General features: G+C 52.5%; 1 protein-coding gene across 5 annotated transcripts in view; it reads left to right on the forward strand.

The window, feature by feature from the left end:
- Nucleotides 1-26,690, forward strand: part of SAMD11 (sterile alpha motif domain containing 11) — a 104,835-nt gene that overhangs the window by 71,022 nt on the left and 7,123 nt on the right. For all 5 annotated transcript variants that reach the window (XM_034068178.1, XM_034068177.1, XM_034068179.1 and 2 more), the window contains 6 exons: nt 1,945-2,037; nt 8,312-8,476; nt 12,655-12,799; nt 20,504-20,619; nt 20,952-21,030; nt 21,247-21,950. In XM_034068178.1, coding sequence (XP_033924069.1) covers nt 1,945-2,037; nt 8,312-8,476; nt 12,655-12,799; nt 20,504-20,619; nt 20,952-21,030; nt 21,247-21,950 — 1,302 coding nt within the window. The remainder of the gene's footprint in view (nt 1-1,944; nt 2,038-8,311; nt 8,477-12,654; nt 12,800-20,503; nt 20,620-20,951; nt 21,031-21,246; nt 21,951-26,690) is intronic.

A 26,690-nucleotide genomic window follows, 5' to 3' on the forward strand; every position in this document is an offset into this window, starting at 1 on the left:
GTGGGACTTGCAGCCTGTCCTGCTGACGTGCCTGGGAATAGCAGGGCATGGTGCTAGTCAGAGCGAGTCTGCTGGCAGATGGGCACACGGGGGTGGGAGTGGAATAGCGAGAGAGAAGGAGTGATAGGAGGGTAATGAGGTGCCTTGGCAGAGTTGTGAAAGCAAGGAATCTGCACTGCTCGTATTCTGAGTGCTGTCACATGGAGCTGGTGCTGCTGTCACAGCTCCTCCATGCAGCCTCTCCTGCCTGGAGTACAGCAAAACAAGCCTTATTGGGTTTTGCTGCCTCCTGGCCAGGCTGGGAGGGGTGAGCAGAGCAATGGGACTTGTGTTGTTTCAAAGCCACAAATCCCAGATGAGAACACCCCTGAGGAGGATATGTGTGATCCTGGCTTCCAGCACTGAGGGTTTGCAGCACTAGCCTGGCATTTCCAGGAAAATCAGCATGAAGGATGAAGCGTTCCAAGGGGAGGGAGCTTGTGGCTTTATCTGTGCTGTGTGGCCATGTACTTCCTAGCTTTGATGCTGGCTTGGCAAGCTCATAGTGGCTGTGGCTTTGGAGAAGGTATTTAAAGGGTAAACTGAGGCAGGAGCTGACTGAATACCTGGGATATGAAGTACTGAAAAAACTGAAGTGCTGTCACTGCCTGACTCCATTCTTTCCCATCTTCCTTCCTGTTGCCACTGTTCTGCTGTATTTGGTTATGGATACTTTCAATCTTGCATGCTTGTCCCTGAGCATCAGTTCTGTTAACAGGGTCATGGCAAGATGCAGTCGGAGGCATCTTGTGCTCTTTAAAACCTCGTAGTGCCACTTGGAACTTTGCAGGCTTCCAGCATTGCTCTTTGGATGGAGGCAGTGCCTGGCAGGGCACTGTGGCAGCCACAGAGCTCGTTGCTCAAGCCGATGCCAAGGCAGCAACCTGGGCTTGCTTGGCTCAATCCAGAGTGACTGGAGTGATGCTGAGGATGAGGGACAGCTGCTTGGCTTCAGATGTCCCCTGGCATAGCAGTAATCCTGTTGTTACAACCAGGACTGAGGGGGTCTGTAACCTTTCTTACGCACCACACTAGGGGCGAGCGGCAGCTTTGCCTGCGTGTTGGCTCACAGGCACATCAACGTGTGCTCCTCAAACATGGTGCTTGTTTGTGAGATTGGGGTTTTTTTTCCCTTCTTAAGATGCTGCATCTTTAACGAGCCCTTGATAGATGAGAATTTGATGCTTGCAGTGACAAACAGGCTCTTCCTTCCTGCCCATATGCAACATCATGCTTTCAGTTTCCCCAGCCTTATGGGAGGATATTGATTTTAAATCTGTTCAGGGATGCTGTAATTGTATATTAGATATTTTGTGTTGGGTTTGTAAGGCTGCAGTAATGCAAAAGGCTTGAGTGTTTCCGTACAATCTAGAGGAGGAAGATTGCTAAGGACCTTGAGGTTTTGAAGGAGGAGGAGGAGGAAAGGGGGGGGAGAGATTGAGAGAGCGAGCGAGAGGCAGACAGATACATACTGTGGTAGGAAGATTCAGAGATCTGTTGTGCTTTTTTCCCTGTGTTGTTTTTTTCCTCCCCTTCCTCTCCCCCAGTTGCTTTGCATCAGGGCATGAAAGGAGTGGAAACACCAGGGGGACAAAAGGCACCAGAGCAAATGATGAAACTCAGTAAGGAAATCAACTGGATTCGGAATTTATAGCTTTCGAGCGTTGCATTGATCAGGGTGTGAATAGTCATTATGTGCTTTTGGGCTGCGTGATTAGGAAAGCAGATCAAGGCTCTCAAGATGATGATTTTTCTTACTTTCTATTCCCCCCCCTTATAATATCTGTGTGCGTGTGTCTGTCTGTGTGTGAGAGAGAAGCAAAATACCAAAGTCTCTGTGCTTGCTTCTGCAAAGAGGAAAAGTACAACCTTATCTGATGCTCAGGTTTCTCATCTCTCTTCTAGATGAAATTTTAGGCAAGAGAAGAGTATGTTCTCCCAACAGCAGCAGTGAGTGTCCTTTAGAAAGCAAGAAAGCCAGAAGTGAGTCCCCAAAGGGTAAGTGCTGCTTTTCCATCCCCCATCCCCTTCCCCTTTCTTCTCCTTTCTTAAGAGTGGAACTTAATTGAAATTAAGGAGGGAGGGGAGGGAGGCTTGCAGAGAGGCTGTGGGGTGGGAGCTATGAGTGTCTGGCACTGAGGGTGCATGAAGGAGGCTACCAGTGCTCTGTGCTTTCTTTATCTCATCGGAGGGAGGCTTGCAGTGCAAGAAAGGGATTGCCTCTTCATTAGAATAATTGCTTTATGATTAAAAACAAGCACGTTGCAGCCTTTGAGGTGGATTTTTTGGGGTATTTCTACTTTTCAGGCAGAGTAGCTTGGTTACGTGTTTAATAGAAGAGAGCCACACAGGCTTATCGTGCTGGCATCTGTTCCTTTAAAGGGGGAAAAAGGAAGCCTAGCAGGGAGAATAGGGCTGCCTTTCGTATGCATTTATGGCACTGTTCCTATAGAGATGGGATCTGCAGAAGGTTTCTCTTTTTTACAGCGTCTTTTATTATTATTATTCTTGAATCTCCTGATTTGTCTGAAGGTTCTTTGCTAGAAACATGGAGGCTTAAACTTTCTTTACGCCCGGCAAAGTGCAGTGGGTAATGGAGCCTGCAGCTAATGAGTTTGGCTCAAGGTTGTGTAAATGAGGTTTTGCAGGCCCTTCACTTCAAGGCTTTGTTGTTAAGCTCAACCTAATTAGCTGTCAGGAATACCCAGCTCCCTCACTCTGCCTGTCCTGTGCTCTTAGGCTGCTAAAAACCCCTAAAAAACAAAGCAGAGTAGGAGCTAGATCCTGTTTTGATGAGTTTGGAGTCCAGCAGCTGAGGCTCTTCAAGGTGGAAATTCCCAAATCCAGGGAATCAATTTGTCCTGAAGCCCTCTTAAGCTACTTACATTATGCAATATATGTATTGCATTTTGTATATATAAGTATTGTATGTATAAGTATTGCATAATGTATATTGTTTCTTCTTAACTCCATGTCCCCAGATTGTGATCCGAAAGGCAGTGTCTCTGGAAGGATATTGAATTCTAGTGTCACTTAATATAACAATGCTAATACTGCCTAAGAACGTGCTAAATCTCTTCTTTCATGTAACCCTCTCCTGCCTGATAACTCTGTAATGCAAGTAGAAATGTGTTAGCTTTTTACTGGGCTTTTCCATAGGTGCAAAGAGCATCCCTATAGACTGCTACTCTTTAGCTGTTTTCCTTGATTTCTTTATCTGCCCTATTCTTGTTATCCCTGTTTCTAGTAGATGTGCAGGTAACTTCCAGCAGGATGCTTCTATAGATCCTGAAATGCTTTTGTTCTGCAGGGGCACGAGGCTCCTGTAACCCACTTGAAACACCTGCTGTCATCTTTGCTGTTTCTGCTGAGTCTGTATCCTTGGTAATCCCAAGACATGCATGCTTAGGAAGGGAATCCAGGGAACAGCAACCTGTGTGGTCTGGCTGAGAATGGGCTCAACCGGAGTCAAGCCATCTGGAACCAAACTATTGCATTTGGATTCCCCCTCATAAAGTGGCTGAACTTGCATGAATTGATGGGTTTGCCATGGGAGCAGCAGGGTCAGAGCATCTCATTCCATTTCTCCTATGGCTTTCCCACCATTTTTGCTCACTTAAGTGGGTTGAGCAGCCCTTGGCTTTGCACTGTGCACTCCTGCTCCTTTAGCTCTGAATGACTTAGGGATTCCCCCAGCTCATTAACAGAGGGGTTCCTTGGAAGCCCTGAATAAAGAAACTTCTCTTTTCTACACCCACTTGTTTCTCTGAAAGCCTCCACTGCCCTTTAAAGGGGTTTGGGGCAGTGGAAATTCTGAGCTGGGCCTTTCTCTGCTCTCCCATGTTACCTGTTTATTGTATTAGGTCATTGGGGAATCCCTGTTCTTGCCACTGTGGCAGGCATTTGAAGCCTAGGCTGTGCTCATGCTGCAATAGCATCAGAATAGAGGCAGAGACTTTTGTGCTTTGGGGGCCTTTGTCTATCCAGTCCTGCTGTGAAAATGGGCTCAAAGGGAGGGTTGTTGCCACTGCTTCTGTGTCTTAAGCCCCAGACAGAGAGCACCTTGCAGCTGAGAGCTCCCAGGCTTCCTATCCCACCAGCAGTCAGGCAGTGTTCCTTGGCATGGGTACCATGGAGGGCTGGGAGGAAATGGTCCCTGCTTCCCCAGCACTGCAGTAAGGAGCTGGCTGGAAATGGAAGGATCAGTTTGTGACAACCTGTTTTCAAACAGCATGGACCCTAGTGGCTAATTATCTGGAATTTGGGAACTGCTGCTCTGGAACAGTGCTGTAAAGTGTGAGATTGTGCTAGAGCCCCAGGCTTGGCTGAGACCCAGATGCTGGGAGTGCAGTTTGTGGTTTAGGAATGGGAAGGGAAGCAAGGACCAGGCTCCTCTGGTCTGAGCCAGGTCTGCAGCACCTCCCTGGGATGCACCCTTCCTTCTTCCCCAGCCTGGTGCTGTGCTCACTGTGGGGGCTGCTCCTCCACCATCACTCTCCTGGGGTGAAGCACATCTCAAGGTGGGGACTGTCCTCTCCCTATTGCAGCTGCATTGTCTCCAAACCAGCCCTTTGAAGAGAAGTGACCCCGCATCTCGTGCTGCTGTGGCTGCGCCTGGCCAGGCAGGGAGAAGGGAGGCAGCCAAGTAAATCACTCCTCCTCTCCAAAACACCTGTAGGGCTGGAAGCCCTTCCAGCAGGGAAGCAGTAACCTTCCCTTCCCCCTCCCCAAAGCTCGCAGTGTGTGCACCAGAGATCAAAAGAGAGCCCTATCTCAGTGGAAACAGGGCTGCGCCAGCGCTGCTGTCAAACAGAGCAGAACATTCTCGTGTCTAATATGGAAATGTGAGCATATCAGAGGCTCGGCTGAGGGCTGTGCTGGCAGGTCACAGAGGAAGCTTTCTCCCTGGGAGACAATTCCCCAAGTAGAACCCTCGCTCCTGCGGCAACAGCGTGTCTGGAGATGTGCATCTCTGATACCTGGAGACAGGAGATAGAACTGAGCGATTGCAGAAAGGGAAAACCCAGGAAGAGGGTTTGGATCCTGTTTGAGCAGCTGGAAAATTAATGGGGAAGAAGGCTCCTTGTTTGGGAAGATTGGAAACTAAACTGGACTAAGTGCTGGAAAACACACGTAGGGAATAATATTGTGCTCACCCCCTGGGTTAGCTGATGAACTCATATGCTGCTTCTTCTGGCATTCTCCTTTCTTTGCCATAGGTGATTTGAAACAAAACAAAATCTCAGTGCATGTCTGGTTAATGGAGTAGACCAGAACTGGAGCTGAATGACAGTTCAGATCCAGCCTCTGCCAGCGCATTCCTCCATTTGGAGATGGGGAGATCCGTGTGTTGATGGGTTTTGCAGCTGTCAGTTTAGGCCAGATGAAGAAATCGTGTTTGGCCCCATTCTTGCTACCAGCATCTCTGCTGCTGGATGGGGTGGGAATGGGCATGGGCCTTCTCTGCCCTGGCAAGAGACAGTGAGGATCCTACTGACTAAGACCTGGCTTTGAACATGGGGTGAGATGGTTTTGCAGGAGGCTCCGTTGTTTAGTAAAGATAGCCTTGGCCTGCCACGAGCTTGTTGTAGGAAAGGAGGAGATGGACAGGCTGGATGCTCCCATCTTGTCTGGGATTTGTGGAGTCATAGACTGGTTTGGCTTGAAGGGACCTTAAAGCTCATCCTGTTCCAACCCCTGCCATGGGCAGGAACCCCTTCCACTGGAGCAGCTGCTCCAAGCCCCTGTGTCCAACCTGGCCTTGAGCACTGCCAGGTATGGGGCAGCCACAGCTTCCCTGGGCATCTCTCACAGGGAAGAACTTCTTTCCTAGTGTCTCATCTAAATCTAATCTAATGGGGAGGATGAGCCTTATAAAAGCTTGATGAAAAGGTTGTGCTGCAATGACAGGTCCTTCAAGCAGAGCAGAAAACCGCTGAGAGCCTGAATTCCCTTTGGCTGCTCCCAGTGGTACTGGTGGAGGGAGAAGTGAGCTCCCCTTGGTTTGAATGGACACAGAGCACTCTGGAGCACTGAGAGCCCCAGCAGATGCCTGCCCCAGCCCTGCCTTCCCAATGCCTGCTCCAGGGTCCATTTCACACCTGGCGGCTGGAAGAGATTTGTCGGGATCAGTCTCCGCCTTACCCCTGGTAATGACAAAAGCAGACAGCAAAGCTGGAATTACCCCTGGCTGAGTCATGTTTTAAGTGGTGGAAATCCAGCCTTTCCCTGGACTCCCTCCCCTCAGCCTCCCCTTGCCACCCTCCTTGCACCTGAAATCTGCTCTGTGGCTGATCCGATAGAGTTGATGGTAATTAAGTGTTATTAAATCCCCTCCCTCCTCCCTTTTTTCTCTAATGACACAGCTGGTGGGGGGGGGAGAAATCAGTGTTTGTCTAAATCAGGTCTGTGGCCTGTGCTTCTGCTCCTTAGGCCTTTGGTAAGAGCATCGCGAGGGGACTGATGCTTGGTGTGCTTCAGTATTCCCCTTGGGAAGCAGCAAGAGAGCAGAGGAGGAGAATGCAGGAGTCTGGTCTGGTGGGAAACAGACCTGGAAGGGAATTCTGCCCCTTCCACTGGTGCCTTGCAGGTTTGGGTACCGGCGCTGGGGAGAAGAAGGAAGCAGGCACATCACTTCATGCAGCTTCATCCTTCAGGTGTGATGTGCAGGGTGGGACCTGGCTCCTGGCTCGAAGCAAGGCCATGAACCTGTGATTCACACAGGAAGCCTGCGGTCCCTGAGATACATATCCGTGACATGGGCAGAGATCGGTGGTTGCAGATACAGCCACAGATTGCTGTGTGGATCTGGGCTGAGTGGAGGGGACTGAAGTCTGTGCCCTTCTGCAGAGGAAGAGTGCCCTGGGAGCTGGGGGTGCCACCCTTTTGATTGCAACTTCATTACTATTTTTATAACAACTATTATTATTGATACTATCCCTTCATATCCAGGTATATGTATTATCAATATAGGTAGTTATTATAATACTATCCCTTCATATCCAGGTATATGTATTATCAGTATAGGCAGTTATTATAATACTATCCCTTCCAAGGCAGAAGTGAACCAGTTCCTGAGCAGCAATGGCAGGGCTCATTCTGCTGTCCCTTGGGCTGTATTTGATGGCCACAGGCTATCTTTTCTAGCTTAGAGGCCTTCCTGTCACCTGGGAGAGATCCACAGCTCTCTTCCTAGCGAGATGTCCACTTTATGCCACAGCATAAACGAAATGGCTTGTGCTCAGAGCCACCACCTTGACTTCGGAGGCAATCTAGCAGCAGAGTCACCTGCCAGCATCCCTGAGGGACAGTGTGAAATGAGGTGGATGAAGGAGCACAAATCTGGGGCACACGGTAGGGTGGTCTTGTCATTCACTGAACACGGTGGTGGTCTGGTGACTGCAGCATGGGGGGAGCCCTTCCCTCCCCTTCTGCCTGTGGAGATGGTTCCTGGGAGTTCCTCTCTCAGTAATGAAAAGGTTTTGCCTGTGGGGAAGATCCAAGATAAAGCAGTGTTGGAGCAGGCACTGCCAAGGCAGAGCAGGGTAATTACTCTGAGTTCTGCTTACAGTAAACAGAAAGCCTTCTGTGGTTTTATCTCCCTGAGTGTTAGAGTGGGATCCCTGCTGCCCAGGCAGCAGACAAGGCCTTCCTCAAAGCCTCTCCCTGTGCAGTCATTCCAGGAAGATGGAGAGGTATTAGTGTTGGGTGTGATTTTAATGGCTTCAGGGTGCTTAGCCATAAGCCAAAGTGTTCCTGTGACTTCCCTCCAAGAGCCAGGCAGCTGGGCTGTCACCACTGTTGGTACTGTTGTACTGGGTGCTTGAACATCTCTCACACAGTGTGTCCTTGCGGGTGTTGGGGAAAGAGGTGTGTGTCTAATCACGACTTAACTGAAAAGAAGAACTCTCATCCCCAAGATAAAAGGGTGAGAACTCTGAACTCTTTCATTCTGCCTGTCCTCTGCCACCTTGGGGGTAAGGAGCTGGCTGGGAATTCCGTGTTATCGTAATGCTTTAGGGAAAGGTAGAAAAAGAAGTTGTACAGAAGTGTTTTGGGAGGTTTAGCAGCTTGCAGGTGTGTCTGGACTCCATATAATGGTGCCTCTTGGAGCACGAGTACAGCTTTCGGCAGCTTGGAGGTACCTCAGGTTCAGTGGGCACAATAGAGTTGTAGGAAATCGTGCTCTATCATTGCACTGCCCCTGGATTTATGTCATTTCCCATTGTATTTCTCTTTGGGAAAATAAAGACCAAATCTTTCTGCTCTTCAGAAAACTCCCACACGCCTCTGCTTGAGGACTCGGTGACGCAGATGACCCCGGAGGAGCACTACAGGCGCATGATGTCGGCGCTGAATGAGCACAGCACCTTCGAGGAGCAGCAGCAACAGCGTCTCTACCAGCTGGCCAACAGCATGGCAGTGCCCAGCCATGGAGGTACAGGCTGTTGGCGATGGGAGAGGAAGGGGCTCGCTTTTCCTTTTTGCCTTGTAAGATGTCTCTAACCCCTGTGTGCATGTGAGGAGGGTTTATGGGATGTGGTGTTGTGTGTGTGCCATACAGTGAATGCAGGTGGTGTGAATGAGTATCCTACAGACCTTTTCTCCCATCATCTCTTGGGGCATCTACCCTCCACCATCGCCGAATACCAATACTTTATGTAGCCATTGGGGGGTCTACGTGTTTGCTTGCTTGAATCAATGAACTGCAGCATCACTGCTGTGTATTTTGCAGTGGCAGAGAGGGGAGTCCTTGTCTTCCTCTGTTTCAAGAGTTCATGTCAATCTGAATGTTCAGATTCCTGTGGTGTCTTATTTAGGTCATAGTGTGGAACAAGGGGAATTAATGTTGGCATAATGCTGGGGGGGTATGAGGTGCAGGTAATGCCAGATATTCCTGCTGTTTGGGGTCTGAAACAGCAAGGTGATGTTGCAGGGTTTGGTTAAACCTTGATAGTGATAGGTTTAGAAAGTTTCTGCAGTAGTTGCTACGCACAGATATCACATAAATTGGTGTTAAAGACCTGTCACCTTAGTGAGAATTAGATGTCTGTGATGTTACAGACAATTAAAATATGTAGATGAAGCTAAGTTGCAGGGAAGACAGCTTAGCAGGCAAATGAAGTCCATGGGCCAAGTTCATCCACAGTGTCATTGAAAGCAATTACATCTACATCACTAAGGACTGATCAGGTTCTTCACTAGCCAGAACCAGATCTGCTGTGGAAAAGTGAAGGGAAGGTTGCTGAAAGGGAGAGAACTTCTTCCATACCCATGGATGCTTACTCTGGGAGGGCTTCATCAGAGCATTGCCATGACGACCCTGTAGAGGTTGTGACTTCCAGCACTCAGACCTTCTCGGGGTTGATGTGGTTCTCTGAGGATGAGATGGACATAAGGACAGCTGAGAGACCCCCTGGGCCTTATTTATTGAAGGGCTGTTGCATGCATTGCAGATTGTGCCTCTGTACGTGCCTGTCTGCTGTTCCTAGGCTGTAGCAGCACAGGAGTATTTCTGCACTGGTGTCTGTGTTCAAGGGAAGATGCTGCCTATCTGCTCTTTAAAAGGCTGATGCTTGTGCAGTTACATGGGGGAAAATCAAAACCCTGGCCCTGAAGCAGCCTCCTCATTAGTAGATAACTGTTACCCAATGCTGCTGCCGTGTCCGGGGGGGGATAAGGGTCCCACAGGACCAGGATCTGATGGTTCCCACGTGGGTTTGGGGTTGCTGGCTCTGCTGCGGAGGACGCTGGATAAATCCAGGCCGGCTGCAGCCTCCTGCGCTGTGCCTAAAGGGGGCACCAGGCAGTTAGATCCGCAGGAGCTGCCTGGCAGAGCACAGAGCATCTCATGCCCCAGGCCAAAGGCTCCTCAGCCCCCTTCTCTTCCCTGGGGTGAGCAGAGCTGGCTCGGCTTGGTCTGCAGTAATGACGGGTGCCTGCCTGCGTGATCCAGGGAAGGAGCACAAGCAGTGTCGGTGAAGCATCCAGCGAGAGCTGGAGGGGAATCTCTGGTCTAGAGTGTAAATCCCCAGGGCTCCTTGTTAGGTTAATGAAGAGGCTGTCTTCTTTTCCACTCTGTTTGATTTGATTGGCTTCTCTGGGGGCAAGAAGGCCATTCCTTTCACTGAGGAGTAAGGATTTGCTTATCAGCAAAGGCATGGCATAAACCTGTGCTGAGGAACACTGTAGTGAACGTGGCACATGCTTATTTGTGTGCTGTTCAGCTGTCCCAGGCGTTCGCAGAGCTGCAAGCATGATACATAGGTATGTACAGGGAAAAGCCACGTGAGTTTCCACACATCCATGCAAGGAACAGGAGCAGAGTGTAAGAGGACAATGTCTAACATACATCATGCACAACAGAGTGACACATGCAGGCAGGCAAACGCTGAACGTTCAACCATGACGTGCAGGTCCATGTAGACCGTATTGAATACAACAGGGCATGTACTCAGCACAGAACACCTTGTGTGTACTGGTATTGTGACAGAGCACTTCACCTGGGCCCTGGCTGGCTGCTGGACACAGGGAACATTCATATCCAGACAGCAGAAGAGCTGCTGTCACCCCCTTCTCCCCCCATGGAATGAGCAAAGTAGCTCATTACATTAAAAGCCTGAGGTATGATTATGATTAAACTGTCTCATCAATGAGGGGTCACACAGAGGTTTTGGGGTGGGCAGGGGGTTGAAAAGGAGCCTGCACGGACAGAGCCCGGTGTGTAACATAGGACAGCACAAACCCCGGTGTGTTTTTGGGTTGTCTCCGCACCACAGGGCTCTGGTTGGGCTATAAATTATTAGTGGCGGTACAAAGCGCAGTTTATCTGTGGGCTCACACGGAGGCACCAATAACATTAATAATTGAACAACTCTTAATAATTTAGAAATCTTCTTTTTTTAATTGCTTTCCAACCCTCTCCCCCCCCCCCCCCCCCCCTTTCCTCCGCCCCCATTCTCCCAGTGGCATTCATCCCACATTCTGAATTCAGGCTGTCTCCGTGCCTGGAACCTCCATCCGCCAGCGTCCCACTGTCAATCACTCTGATTTCCCAACTGTCAGAGTGCAGGATTGTAAATAACAGACCCTGGAGGGGGGGTCTGGGCAAGGAGAGGGGGTGCAGGGGGGGGTTGCGGTCATTCAGGATCAATGAAGCTTCTGGAAGTGGCTGCATGCCAGAATTGTAAATTACAGGCACTGTGGCAATGGGGAGTGACCTGGGGGTTCAGATAAGGAATTCATAAGCAGTGAAGGTGCACGCTCCCTGGCTCGCAGAGCTCTGCAGCTTCTCGTGCCAGCTGATGGGGTTTGTGGCTGCACCGTGTCCTACTTGGGTTTGCAGCTCAGAATTATACATCATTCTGATGCTTGTCCCCTCGGTTTGGGGATGTGGGATGGGGATTGGGTGGGCGTGAATGTGGCTGGATGTGATGCGTTCAGGTACCAGCAGTGGTGTCAGAATTGACACCCCAATTTGCTGTCCCATCATGGGGACCAGCCCCAAAATCTGGGGGGATTGGTGAAGGTCAAACTAAGCTTGGGGCTAATGGGAATACGGATGCCTGATATTTCCAGAGCCAAAGGAAAACAGTATGGTGCTATAAAGGAGGGCAAGGAGACAGAAAAGGCAGCATTCCCAGGGCCATGCCACACTCTTGCATTAACCTGCACTATGAATTGGTTGTGGGGAGAGGACTAATAATGCCATTGGATGTGGAGTGCTCTGAGATCTTAGTATGTGTTCATTAGGATAAACCCTCCTCTCCCCATCCGTGTTTTGGTTTCCTTCTGCTGTGGCCCAGGGGGAGTGTATGGAAAAGGTTTCCTGTAAGCGTGCATCTATGTGTGCACTTCCTGCGTACCCTGTGAATGGCAGCAGAGGGTTTGGTGTGGGATAGAGACAGGTTGGTAGAACCCACAGGTTGTAGGTACAGGTACTAAGGGGTTCCTGGTGCTTAACTGTGCAACTGGTGTGTGTGCCCGTGCCACTCACGGGTCTGTCCACCAGTGGTCAGATGTACCCCATCCTCTGCCGGGCAGGTACAGCCCCGTGCTTGGGCAGACACCCCATGTGCTCTGAACCGTTCCCGTCCGTGGAGAGGCGCCCAAGGGAACTGTCTCCCAGCCATTCCCGACGTTTGGCTGCAGCAGAAGGTGCCGGGATGTGGTTTGGGGACATGGGGGACGCTGCTTCCCCCTCCCCGGGTGTCCCAGCGGCTGAACCCGCATAGGGGGCTGCTCGGTAGCGGATAACGCTGGGGCAGATACCGCTGCGGCTGTGCTCGGGGACCGGGATGTGCGGGACCGGGAGCGGGGGGCAGGCTCCGGGAAGCCTCCCTCTCCGTTTTGTCTTCCCCCATCCCTCCCTCCCTCTCTCCCTCCCTCCCTCCCGCAGCAGGAAGGCAGTTAACCAGCAGTCCACCCCCTCTCGTAGTTGCACAATTTCCTTCGCTGCCGAACTCCCTCGGAGGCGGCTCCCGCTCCGAGCCCGCTCCGCACGGGGAGTACCCGGGGCAGGGACCCGAGGGCCGGGCCGGGAGCAGCCCCCGGAGCCGGAGCTCGGGGGGTGCCTTGGTCCGGGGCCCAGCGGCTCAATCCCTTCCCTCTCCGCAGATCTCCTCCGTGCACGGCAAGAGGCGGCGGTGGCGGCGCGGAACCCCGGCGCGATGGAAGCGCACATCCCCTCGGCCAGCAACAGTTCCAGCCAGCGGAGGAAGCAGGGCCTGCCCCAGCACAGGGACACGCACTTCCCCGAGAGGTACCGCGGATGGGGGGGGCGAGGAACGGGCTGGGGCAGGGCCGGCCGCCCATCACCGCCGCCTCGGGGCGGGGTTTGCGCCTGTCGCGGTGGTATTGCACAGGGGGTGGTCTATAGGAGTGTATGGATGGGGGGTACAAGCAGGGTGGATTTGGTTTGCCCAGGTAAGGTGTTACTGTCTGCCTTAGGGGTTAGGTAGGTGCCAAGGTGTGGTTCCAACCCACTGCCCTGTCCAACCTGGCCTTGAACACTGCCAGGGATGGGGCAGCCACAGCTTTCTTGGGCAGCTTGTGCCAATGCTCTAGGATGGAGTAGAAAAAGAGGTGGTTTTCTCTTTTGAGGAAGAAAAGATGCACAGTTTCCCTTTACCACTGATGGAAGTACTGGAAAGCTGATCCCCGCGCTGAAATTACATCTCATTTATCTTGCTCTGTGCCATGAGCCATCCCCTCCTCAATCAAACACTTTTACAGGGAATTAAATTAAAGCTATGTGTGTTTCTGATCAGGATAGCAGAGGTGGGAGAGGGCCTCACAACCACAGGGATGCAAAGGCTTTGGGTATCATAGGACAAGCATGAAAAGCTTCAGTATCCAGACTCTTTGGGCTTTCATCTTGGGATGGGTGCAGGGAACAGGCTGTGGATATATGTATGTTGAGTTCAGAATCACACCCCACATTTAGAGCTTTGGAGATGCTGTTTTCCTGTCCTTCTGCCCAGTGGTCAGGAGCTGGGCAGACCTGGGAATACTTCCTCCTAGCTGGTGTGCTTTGGCCAACCCATCCAGTAATATCCAACCCGATCCATATGGATTGTAGGCAGAGCTGTGAGGAATGCAGAGATAGAGGAGTCCGAGTGCAGGCACTCATCAGGGAGAGCATCTCCAGCTCTGTGTGGGCTGGAGCAGTGCCAGGCCAGCCAGAGGCCTGGCTAATGCTGTGCATATGGAAGGGTGGTGGATGCTTATGGGGAGGTGCTGCACGTATAGAAGGGCAAGCTGAAAAGGAGTGAGATGTGCATCAAATCCAGGGGTACCTGCTACAGCCAGCCAGGTATTGTAGGTGATGGAGCTGGTCTAGGCCAGGGGGTGTTAAATTGTTTGGGAAGAGGGTGTTACCCACCAGTTTGAGAGGACAATTGGAGTTGGGGCTGCTGTTCCTCCTCACCTGTGGGAGGGAGAAGGAAGTTCCTCACTAGGTCAGGGGACAGAGACCATAGTTAATGACTGGAAAAACATTGATTTCCATCTTAGAATCACAGCGGTTTTGAAGGGACCTTAAAGCTCATCCAGTTCCAACCTGCTGCCATGGGAAGGGACACCTTCCACTAGAGCAGGTTGCTCAAGCCCCATCCACCCTGGCCTTGAACACTGCTAGGGATGGGGCAGCCACAGCTGCTCTGGACACCCTGCTCTTATGGCCTTTAAAGGTCCCTTTACAACCCAAGCCATTCTGTGGTTTTATAAGCATCACCATGGTGGGCCTGGCTGGGAACATCCCATGATTCCTTCTTTTGCCAGGCACAGCAGACCAGACTGGCTGTGTTTCTGCAGTCATCTGCTCCCACAGGGAGGGTCTGACAGGGCCCTGGGTGACCAACCTGCTTGGCCAGGCTCTGAGGTGTGATAATCCTTACTTAGCTGAGCTGGGGAGTCCTGCTGGGGAATGGGAGCCACAGCTATGCCCCATAGTCATGACTTGGTCAATCTGTTTGACATTAGCTCTTGTGGTTATTTCACCAGCCACCTGAGTGTCACCAAGGGTCACTCTGCTCCCACCCAGACGTGCCCAGGTTGGAGCTGCCCTGTGCAGGCTGTTTCTTGCTGTTTTGCTGTAGCACCACAGGCATTTTTAGGTCATGCCAGGAGAAGCCATGGCCATGGACTGCAGTAAAGCACTGTGTGGGTTAACTTCTCCCTTCCTTTCTCACTGTTGCTGTTAGCCTTGGGTTTTGTACTTGGCTGCCGTGGTCTTTGTCAAGAGGGTAAATCAAACCTTTATTATGAAGGTAGACAAATTCTAAAGGGCTCAGGTAGGCACTGACAGAGGAGAAGGCACTGGAGGAGGCTAGCTCACGTACATAGGCAAACTGTAAGCAGATTTACAGCATCTTTGCCAGGAGCAGAAGCAATAACAGAGGATGCAGGGGGATGTGAACTGTTTGGCATGGTGTTAAAATTCCATTTCAGCTTCCTACCAGGAGATCTGTGGGGATCAGGTCAGCTCTCCAGTGCAGCAGCTTTGTGGGCAAGAATAATTAGGCTCTCTAGACTCCAGCCTTTATGTCTGGCAAAGCAAGGGGGGAAAACCCATCCTAGTGATCCAGTTCTGTTTGTCAGGGCAGTGCTGCTGGTTTTGCAAAGACAGGAATGCAGAGACCTTTGCCTGTTAGTGGGAATTGTACATCCAGGTTTCCAGGTGTGAAGAAGTGGGTGATGAATCTAAGCCAGGGGATACTTGGGAAGGTGGGTATGGTCAGACATTTGTAACTAGTTAATATCCATCTTTGCTTGTCATAAACGTGCTGGTGGGTTTAGTGATGCTAACTAAGCACAGGGCAGGAGGGTGCTGGCTGTGAAGAGGATGATACCCATATGTGCACAGACACTCTGAATATGGATTTCCTTGGACTAGGTTCCGTGGTCCTTTTAGTGGAGTAGTGGCCCCCTCACCTCTACTTCTGCTGAAAAGAGTAAAACTGATGAGTCTTGCCAAGCTGCAGGCTTGAGAATCCATTTGGTTTCATGGCTTTGCTTTCCTAGATCCTGCTCTAGATTGATCCAGGCTTGGATTACAGAGAGCCAGGACCTGGTGCTTGGTTTGAAAAGACTGTTGAGTTCAGTGTTATAAAAAGACTTGGAAGAGGAAAGGGTACGACTTAAAGGTGTCACTGTAACTACTCCAACCTGGAGTACTTCCCATCCCCAGACTGCCATGTCTCCTGCGGAAATGGCAGGTGGCTGTGCCCTGCAGAGTTGCTTGGATCTTACTCCTTGGATCCTACTTGTCGGATCCTGTCTCCAGAATGGGTTGGCAGTGTACTTGGGGTCGTTTAGCCTGGCATGTTCTTCCCCAAGGCGCTCGGCTCCTGGTAGAGAGATGCTGCAGAGCTCACTCCTGATAGTACTCTTGATGTGACCAGACTGCTTCTCACAGAGCAGGTTCGTGTGAAGCCCAGGGAACATTTCCTTCACCTTCCTTCAAGGAAAAGGTTTTACACCCTGCAGATGGAGGTTATTGAATAGGTGCTCAGACGAGGCTGGAGGAGCTGCCTACAGTGAGATTGGTGTGGGGAGGCTTTTAGGCTGAATGTGATGCTCAGTTATGAGTTACTAGGAACTCGTTCACATGTGTATGGCATGGGGGCTGTGTGGGAGAACCTGCCCCCCCCCCCCCATTATAGTTGGAGAAAGGGCACGTGTTGACTCAGGTACCTTGGCAATAGCAATCCACAGTCTCTGGTGCTGTCTGTAAGAAGCATTAGAAGCACAATTCATCTTCCATGACCATAGACAGTTATGGGGTGAAGGCAGGAGGAATGCCAAGGAGCAAGAAATGCTGCCTGCCTGGGATGCCATCAGCATCCTGATCTGCTGGGTCCTGGGAAGCTGAGCCCTTTGGCTACTGTGGGAGCCACAGAGCCTCAAAGATGCCCCCATCACCCTTCCCTTGCAGAAAGCTGACACTGTGCATCACCCAGGGGCCTTTCTCTGTACAAAGATGTGCCTGGAATGGCAGCAAAGGATGCTTCCCATCTGCAGTTGCTGTTTTTCTTTCACCACCTAATTCCCTCCCTGCATCACAGATGATTTCCTTTACACCCCTGGCTCCTTGGGTGCATTCTGCTGTCCTCTCTGAACACATTCCCTTTCCTCTCTTCCCCACCCCAGCCTCACATCCAGCCTCCTCTTCCTCACCATTCACCTCTGCTGTGAATGCTGTATCCCCCTTGCTGCACTGGGAGGATGCCTCCCAGGTCCCAGCTGCCTGAACATTGTGCAGAGCCAAGACCAAAGAGTTTGACCTGATTTAACTGCTGTGGTTTTAGCATCAGTTTGGATTTGAAGGGGTGATTTCTCCTGGCAGCATAACCCAGCCCCTCTCTGTGTCCAGGCCTTGTTGCTGCCCTAGAGAGCAGTGTCCGTGTGTGTCTCTTGCCTGGAAATCCCAAACACCATTATTAGTAAGCCCTTCCTGGCCCAGACAGCGTCTGTGGATGGCAGACAGCAAGGAGCTGTGTGCTGCTTGCCCATTACCTCAGGTTTGAAGTGTCTCTTCCTATCAAATGCAAAGCAGAAGCAAGCAGAGCTTTCATGCATTCCTTTCCTTCTCCCCCCTCTTCCATCCATTCTGAATGTATTTCCATGCCTTGCCGGTTCCAATCTGCATTTCCTGACCCTCTCCCATCTCCAGTCACAGCTCCGAGCCCTCCTTTTGAGCTTGGAGGGAGTCAGGGGGGAGCACTGCTCTCTGCTTGGGAGGATATGAGGGGGTTAAAGTGAAAGGCTTGGTTTTAACAGTATAATGTGTAACCCCATAATGACTTTAAATATTGATTATTTGAAGGCCATTAGTGCTTATTGTTAAAGAAAAGTCGATACTTTTTAAGCCTTGTGAACCATTTGTCTCCTGTTAAAGGACATATCAAATTTAGCAGCATGCAGTGCAAATCCCCTAATACCCTGCTCACAAGCCTCCAGCTGGTATACTGGGGGAGGGAAAGCAAAGGGGAGATGTGGGGAGGAATATACAGGAACACAGAATTGCTCTCTGCAAGGTAAGGACGAGGTTTATCAGATGTAATTGCCAAGAGCTAAATTCACATTCCCCAGGTATGGGCTTGTAATTCAGCTCTTACTTTGAGAGGCAGAAGAAGAGGAGGAAGGAAACTAATAGGGGTTCAAGGCTGATCCATGCCCGAGAAAGGATGCCAGGGTTTGTGTTTTGGTGCATGTCTGTCTAAAAGCACAGTAGCTTTTGTTAAAGTCTCTGGGGCTTTTTACTCCAGGGTTGCCAGTTCATTTCCAAGCTTGCTTGGAAGCAATAGGCTGTATGTACACCAGGCAGCCAGGGAGGGCTGTGCCAGGACATGGCCTGGTCGCATTCCCTCCCTCCTGTGCCAGATTTCCATGCCAAGGATGGGGCAGATGGGCTGGAAAGGAGCAGTGGAAGGTTCTGCTCCTGGATGGCAGGAGGCTGGGTTTGTGGGTGTCTGTCCCTGGGGGTACCACCTCCTTTGGGTCTGCAGTGTGAGCTGGGGAGAGTCAGTCAGACAGAGAGAAGAGCCTCTTGTCCCCCAGGTACTTATGAGCATCCCTGCTTTCTTCTATGTTATGTGATGTGGAGCATCAGGGGATGCAGGGGAGGTGCAGTGAATGGCTCCCTCGTGCCTGGCTGTGTGCAGCCTCCCTTCCCTCACTTCAGATTCCACAGGTATAGCAGGTGCAGGACCTTTGGCTGGTCCTGTTCATCTGCTTACCCAGCAGCTTTGCCCTCTGCATGTGTTTGGTTGCTGAGAGGAGGACTCCAGGGTCTCCATGTGCTGTGTCAGGCAGGAATGATGACAGCACATGCAAATGTGTCTCCCTGAGTTCCCTAAGCCTTTGGACTCATCCCCAGTGTGTGCTGTGTGTCTAACACAGGCAGTGACTGACCTCTCACGTTCCAAGTTGCTCCTGATGTGTTGCTTACAGCCCCTCTTACCACTGCCTTCATCCCTGCCCTGGTGAGCTGCTGTGCTCAGCCATGAACATGGCAACACAATCACATCCCACAGTCACCTCCCTTCCCAACCCAAAACGAGTTGATCCCCTCCCTGAAAAACAGAGGGAATGAACTACAGGGCCTTGACCAGATGTGAATCCCTTAGGAAGCAATGTTAAGCCCTGTAGTGCCACATTAAAGCATCAAAATAGCCTCTGGTTAACATTGGGCTGCCACTAGAGAGAGAACCTTTGATTCTGTAGTGTCCAGTCCAAATCCCATCCAGCAGTATGCTCCCTGGCATAGACCAGCCCTTCCTGGCTAAAATCAAGCCATTCCCTTTGTGTTCAGCATTTCCTTTTGAGCTCTATGTGCCTGGGGGCTCGTTCTCTCCCCCAGGATCCCCTTTCCTTGCATACAGAACAGGTAGGGAGGGCACGGGCACCACGTGCCTGGCCACAGAATGGTTAAAACCGACTTGATTCCCTAAATTGCTTCTTCTAAAGGGAGCAGCACGTCTGCCAGCTCGTCTGCCCATGATTACAGCTAATTACAATCGAGCCGACACCTCCTAGCCCCCGTCATGCCGCTTTAATTGTCCGTTATTCATCCGCAGGCTGGCCTGGGTGGCAAAAGCACTTGGCAGCCCAGCGACCGAGGCCTCGGCTAATTGTGAGGCCTCGGGGATTAGGGCAGGTGATTACACACTTCATGGTGTAATTACATGAGCATCGCTTGGCTGCTGCCCCGGCTCCGAGCCGAAGGTCAGGCGCTGCGTTACCTGAGATTAATTGGAGCTGCCACCGGAGTGCGAGGGGCTGGCGGAGCCCTGATACGATTAGCATTAACATTTCAACAGCCAGCGATCGATCCGTGGCTCTCCTCCAGACACCGGCTCTGCAATTAGTTTAGAGGAGAGCTAGGGGAGGAAGGAGGGGAGGAGAGATGGAGCCAGCCGGGGGCATGGGAGCAGAGACAGGAGGGAGATGGGAGGGTTTCAGAGGGGATCGCAGGCTGTGTGGTGAGGGGTCAGTGTGTGGTGTAGGATGAGGGTGAAGCTATGCTGGGAATAGCTGGGGAACAACAGGAATCCTTGCCCATCACATTCCCAAAGAGTCATTGTCTGTCTTTTCCTGCGCTATGGGGGTAATGTGGGGATGGGTGTCTGGGAATGCCATTCCCCCATGGAAAGGGGGAGTGTGGTTGTGTGTACAGTCTGTTTGTGCCAGTCACATGCACCTTCTTGCTCCCTGTTTTTTTGCCCTCCAGTCTCTCCTGAAGCAGATTTTATAGGGAGATAGTGTAAAATGAGAATAAACGGCAGAGCACTTGGCTGTGCCTCTGGATGCCCTGGTGAAGGTAATAACGTTGTAAGTGGCCATCAAAAGGAATTAAGGGACGTGCAGCCGGAAAGCAGATTTGCTTGCAGGCTCCCAGGGCAGATCTGACTAATGGAAGAGACCTTGGCTCTCATTCCCTTCCTGCCTTCCCTGCTCCTGCCCACACAAGCAAGCACTGCCTGCCTTGCTTCCAGGCACTGTCCTCTTCCCACCTCTCAAACCTGCCTCTTCCACCTTACCCATTCTGGCCAGCATCACCCACCCCTTTCCACTCACCCCATGGCACTTCCTGCTCACATCCCAGTCCCCATCTCTCCTGTGTCCTTCTCTGCCTCACATCTTTCCTCTTGCCTTGCCTTTGCTAGCCCTGGGCAGCCAAACCCCCTTGCACAGCCCAGCTCAAAGGCAAACATGTCAAAGTGGGAAGTATGGAGGACTTACGGAGTCCTGGCTTCTTTCCTCTCCTCCTGGTTCTGCTTCTTTCTTTTCTTTCCTCCTTTATGCAGGTGTTGCTTATGGGTGAGGAGGCATCTTCCTGTCTCACAACAGCCTCTGCTATAGAATGTGGGTTGTGTGCAGAAAGGGCACCAGGGCCCTCTGGGTGCTATGGATGGAGCCTTCAGGTGTCTGACATTCATTTCTCTTCTGATTCCTTCTGCAGGGAGATATCTCACCCACCGCCTCTGCTCTCACCCCAGAACGCACCCCACATTGCCCTGGGGCCCCACCTGAGACCTCCTTTCCTTGGGGTGCCTTCAGCTCTGTGCCAGACCCCAGGTGAGTGCAGAAGAAACACACTCCACCAGGGAGAGTGAATGGTGAGGGTGAAGGCTGTGACTGTCCTTCAGCTACACAGCCCAGACACATTCCTGTGTCTCCCTATTGCTGTTGTGCTGAGTTCACCCTTGTTTTGCTGCAGCAGGAGCAGGTTGTCTTCTCTCTCTTTCAATACCTTCCTTGTCCAGTGTTTCAGCAGCAGGGAGTGGGGGAATAGATGAGCTCCAGAACAGAAAGGCAGCTCTCACTTAGCTCTCTGGGGAGCTGGCCCTGACTTGGCAGAGTCAGTGCTGACATTAATAACCCCATGGTATCGTTCTCCCTGTCCCCAGGTTACGGGTTCCTCCAGCCAGCACAAGCAGAGATGTTTGCACGGCAGCAAGAGATGCTACGGAAGCAAAACCTGGCAAGGTGAGGGCTGTATAGGACCAGCCTGGGCTTGGGCTGGGTTTATCCTTCAGGCAGGAATGTGGGTGTTGTGTTGTGTGAGCTGTGCAAGGTAACAGAGGGGTGTCCAAGAGAAGCAAAGCATGGATGTGGAGGTTACACTTTGCTCCTGCAGGCTCTGGTGGGTGAGTTATTCCCATAGCCTTCCATGACATTCCCCATCTGCCTCTCCCAACTCAGGTTGGAGATGTCAGCCGAAATCATCCGCCAGAAGGAGCTGGAGAACCTGCACAGACAACGGCTCCTGGCTGGAGACCCCCTGAGCCTGCACCCCGGCCTGCCCCCCGACCACCCGGCCCTGCGCAACGTGCACGACATTCCCGAGGGTCACCCGCTGCGGGACGAGCTGTCCCGGCGGAACGCCATGCTGGTGCTGCGCCACAACAACACCCCACTGCTGTCCCTCACCCCCGGCGGCCCCGGCAGCGCCACGCCGCCCAAGGAGCAGCCCCGGCGCGGCAGCCGCAAAGCCGCGCAGCACCGCGCCGAGCCGCAGGGCGTCGGGGAGGCCAAGGAGCCGGCGGAGCCTCGGGCACGGGATGGGGCTCCGGATGGGAACGATGAGGAGATGAAGGACTCGGAGAGTGATGCGGATGTGAGCGATGAGAAGCCCGAGAGCCTCAAGGCTGAGAGCAGCAGCTCAGCTGTGGAGCTCAAGGAGTGCAAAGAGACAGGCAAAGCCTGTGAAGGGGGCAAGGAGCTGGGGGAAGGGGGTCCCGGTCAGGCTGCTCCATGCAGCTCCTCCAGTGCGGAGTCCCCCAGCCACCTGCTTGGGCCCAGCATCAACAAATCCGAGGTGAAGTATCTGCCGCCAGCCTCCATCCCACCGCCTCAGCCGCTGCCCTTCGGGTTCCCATACACCATGAGCCCCTACTTCCATGCAGGTGAGTGCTTGTGCTGCGGCCACGGGGTCTGCAGAGGGATACGAGTGGGGCTGTGCCCCCTTCCCCATGAGCAGTGTGGTTGGAGTTCTGTGCTGGGAACCAAACACATTCAATTCGCAATGAAGCAAATCAGGGGTCACAGGAGGGCAGGAACAGAGTCCCAAGCACATGAGAAGGGAGATCCCAGTATGATGGACTAAGTGATCTTGCAGTTGCTCAGGCCCTCTCTGGAAGGCAGGTTTTGGGACAGATACCAGTAAGTTATGGGGCCTTCAAGGCGAGGCAACAGCCTACAAAATAAAGGGGTGCAAGTAATATATCTGGAAGGGTGGCCTAAAAGGCTGTGAGGACATTTGTGCTTACCTGATTTCCAAGGAGTGGGGTCTGCAGGGGCCAGGTTGGAGAGAAGCACTCAGCTCTGAAGCAGAATAAGGGGACTGAAGGAGAGCTTGCCTGGATCTGGGGGTGAGGATGTTCCACAGGGAAAGCTGCAGGTGGCACTGGGATATGTGTGGCTGGACAGTGGTGACTGGTTCCCATGTGCTTGGTTCTCCCTCTGTGCATTACCAGGGTTTGAGGTGAGGGAAACAAAGGATTAGGGCTGCAGTGTTCTTCCTCCCTGCTGGGTGTCCTATCTGGGACATTCCCAAGGGAGCAGAGACCTTTGGGATGGGGCGTCCCAGAGTTCCCTGGCAGTGATTTAAACATCTTGGCTGCCCCATGCCCTTGGAGGTGACAGTTACCCCTGCTGTGCCTGTTCCCAGGGCAGAGCCAGGAGGGCTCTTTCCCCTGTCTGTGGTGCATTTCTCAGGCACTGGTATAGCTGAACCAGTGCCTGCTGGATGGGACAGGCAGGCAGGGGGGTCATGGCTGGCCTCTGGTCCCCACAGAGCAGCCCCTTGGGCAACCAAGAAGGGAAGGGGGAGTGTGTGTGGTATAAGCAGTGTTTCAGACCCTGGTGGCTCTAGCCAGGAGCCAGAACCTGCCTCAGCTGATTACTTGGCTGAGCAATTAGCAGGAGATGGGAGCTGCTAATAAGGGGGGCCCAGCATGTGGGTCGCTGGGGCTGCCTGTGCCCTGTGCTGCCCCATCGCTCATTAGAGCTGCCTTGCAATGGGGAAGGGGGAAGTGATTTCCCTCTGACAGGCAGGTGGCCAACAGGATAAATGCTGCTGCCTTGGGCTGCTGAGGCCTCCTCGCAGGAGCCCTTTTCTCCTGGCATTCCAAAGGGAAAGGCTCCGTGGTGCTCAGTGCTTGCGTCAGGCTCTGCAGCAAGGCCGGGCTGGTGCATGGGGTTCCTCCTCCCCCAGCGATGCAGGAGTTACTGTAATGGGCCATTTATTATTATCACTTCCAATTTACACCAGGATTGTGTTGGAGGCCTCGGCAAGGATCAGGGCTGTGTTTCACTGCCCCCTTTCCAGGCACTTGTGATTTGTGGAGCCTGTTCCAGGGCTCGAGGTCTTTTCCAAAGGGCTCTTTTGCTTTCAGCCAACTCCACGTGTTAATATTCATGGGGCATCAATGAATTTAGGCACTGTGAACTCCAGAGCACAGGCTCTGGAACAGCCTTGGGAGGATAGGGCACTTGTGGGATGCAGCACAGCAGGTTGAGAGGGGAGTTCAGCAGCTGGAATACTGAGGGCTGTATTGATCCAGGTGCTGCAGGGATGGTGGGATGTGCTGGGGTAATGTGTGTTAGTGAGGATGTGTTGCTCTCGCCTTTGGGAACACAAACCACCTGAAGACAGACCTGCACCCCCAGTGCCGTTTCCCTGGTGCTTTTTGCATTGAATCATAGAATCCCAGCTTCTGCCTCTCAGTCTCCCCTCAGGCAGGTTCAAGCCATTCCCCTTGGCCTGTCCCTACATCCCTTGTCCCAAGCCCCTCTCCAGCTTTCCTGCAGCCCCTTTAGGCACTGGAGCTGCTCCAGGGTCTCCCCTTCAGGAGCCTTCTCTTGTCCAGGCTGAACAAGGACTGTTTTTGCACAAGGACTGCTCTTTGGGCCTGGATGATGGTGATGTGCTGTACGCTGCAGGCTGCCCTTATAACATAACCTTAGCAAGGCAGGTAACGTGGGAGGCCAAAAGCAACAGCCAGAGGCAGGAAAGGAGGGAAGGGGCAGGTTGAAAACGATCTCTGAGTTCCAGGCAGTGTCCTCCCAGCAAGAGGATGCTCCCGGTTGGAGGCAGAGCTGTCCCGGTGGGATGGGTATGGATGCGGCAGGCAGAGGGGGTCGGTTCCCTGAGCTGCCTTGCAGGGATCCGGCTGCTGCTCAATGACCTCATCTGGAGCAGGTTTCAGCAGCCTCATTCCCTTCCTCCTCCCACCGCCTCCTCCAGCCCCGTCCTTTGGAAGAGGTGAAGGATGGAGTGTGCAGGAGGCTAAAATCTTCCCATCGATCCATAGTCTGGAGAGCAATTAACAGAGCCTTGCAGCTCCATGACCTGAGTGTGAGGGAAGGGGGGGGATGCACAGGGAGAGGGGTTACAGAGGGGGAGCAAAGCTGATTAAACCCAGTGCTTTGTGCACTGATTTCCCAGTTGGCACCTGAATGTCTCCTGTGGAGGCAGGAGTAAAGGCTCCTCTGTCTGTGCAGCTCGATTCACAACAGGTTTCCCTTCCTGGGATGGACAGGATTGCTGTTCTCTGACCTGCTCAGCCTTTAGCTGCTCTTCTGGGGCAGCTGGATACCAGGAGGAGGAAGGGAAGTTATAAATGGGTTGCAGCATGGGTGCTGAGGGCTTTTACATAGGCACCTGGCTACAGGACCCCGGCCTGGGACGATGGATGCTTTTCAGTCCCTACAACGCTGGGCCCCATCTGGTGAAATGGCTCCATAATCCATTAGCAGGTCCTTGGACTATCATTTATCACAGAGGCAGACACAGGAGGCCTGGCAGGGAATGGATGCTGCCCTTTCTGCATCCTCGGAGTCCAGCAGGAGCCAGTGACATGTCATTATTATAATAGAAGGTGCATCCCTTCCAGCTGCTTGGCACCTATTTGTTATCATTGTCCAGGCTGCCAGAGTGGAGCAGATGATGCTGTGTCTTCTGAGGAGGAAGGATAGGAGCCCCTCTGCTCCAGGGGCTTCAGGGTTGGAAAGGACCAGTGACCTGAGGTTCACAACTGGGCTTGAGGGGTTCTCAATACACGGGGTGAGGACTGAGTCTGGAGCTTTGAGATTTGGGGCTTTTCTGCAGGGAATAGGGGTGTTTCACACTCACTTCCATGGAAATAGGTTCCCACCCTCTTGCCATAGAAATCACAGGCCAGAACCCAAAGTATTGGCATTTACCTTCCCCATCCCAAGAACATTTCCAGCAGTCAATCCTTGCTTCCCTGGTACAGATGGGAAGGGAAAGCAAACTCTCTGAGGGAAATACTTTGTGTTGTATTTCTCTGTGTGGGTATGTGGAAGGTATTCCTGGTCCCATACAGAGAGGCTGCCTTGTCCTCAGCCCTGGCCACAGCAGGTTCACTGTGTGTGCACCCCTGTGTGCATCACAACCTCTCCCTCCCCTTCTGGGGGCACAAAGGGACAAAGGAGAGGAAACCACAGAGGAGGCTTATGTAGGAGAAGCAGTTGTTAGCCCAGCTCTGGGGCAGTGTTGGGAGCCCTGGGAATGATCCTGGATGTGGTGCAGCTCATGGATTGCCAGCACACAGGAGAAGGGAGCATAGGGAAGCTTTATGCCTTTCCCTGCATCCCTGCCACTTGTGAAGGAGGCATCTGGGTGCTGGTGGGCACTGATCAGGCTGAGCTTAAACCCCAAGGGTGGTTCTGGCTGGAGAACTCATTCCCAAGCTCCACATTGCTGCAGTTCAATCCTTGGCTTGCTTTTGGAATAAGGAAGTACCTCATTTGAAAGCAGTTGGCTATGAGAGTCAGACCCCCTCAGAGACACAGCTCTGGCTGCAGATGGAGGTGTCTCGCCCGAGCATTGACTGTGCCTGGGATCATTGAGTTCAGTTGCACTTCCTCTGTTTCCCAAGCTGCAGCCACCCTTCCGAAGGGAGGAGAAGGAAAAACCCTCTCCTGAAAGGGAGAATAAAGGGGAACAAGCCCTGAGCCATTGGAGTGCTTTGTGGGGTTTAGCACAAGCAGCTGGGAAAGGGGATGGGGATGGGAATGAGGGCTCGTGTCCATCTCTCTGTCTGGGAGCTGGGGCTGCCTCTTTGGCAGCTCTCAGTCATTCCCTATGGCTGTTATCACACACACAAGCGTTGGAAGCCTTCTCAGGCTGGAAGGAGAGGGAGCAAAGGGAACGAGGAGCTGCCTGGCCTCCAATGGGACCCAGGGTGCTGGCACTGGAGTGCCCATCAGCTGCAGCTCTGGCTGAAGCAGATGTTGCTGTCTCCATCCCCAGGAGGAGGGAGGGATGTGGTGGTGCTGGAGGTTGGGAAGGGAAACGGGAAGCTGGGAGCGGAAACGTCATGGAAATGATTACACAGTGTCTGACCACAGCTGCTGGGTTAGAGGCATCTTATTGGCACGATAACTTCCTGTGTAATTCCTGTCCTTTGGAATGTGCTCGTGGCTCTGCCAGCAAGTGGGGACTCGGCGCGTGGCTCTGCTCTTCCTGTGCCTCTTCCCTCTGACCTGGTCATTCCCCAGGGAACTGGCCCTTGTGCTTCCCACCAGGATTTCATTGCATCCCACTTTATCTTGTCATTACTTATGGAAGCCTGTATCTGATACCCAGCCTGCTGTGGAGGGGAGCCAAGGAGCGGAGT

This window comes from Melopsittacus undulatus, chromosome 12, assembly GCF_012275295.1.
Source record: "Melopsittacus undulatus isolate bMelUnd1 chromosome 12, bMelUnd1.mat.Z, whole genome shotgun sequence".
Lineage (NCBI taxonomy): Eukaryota > Metazoa > Chordata > Aves > Psittaciformes > Psittaculidae > Melopsittacus > Melopsittacus undulatus.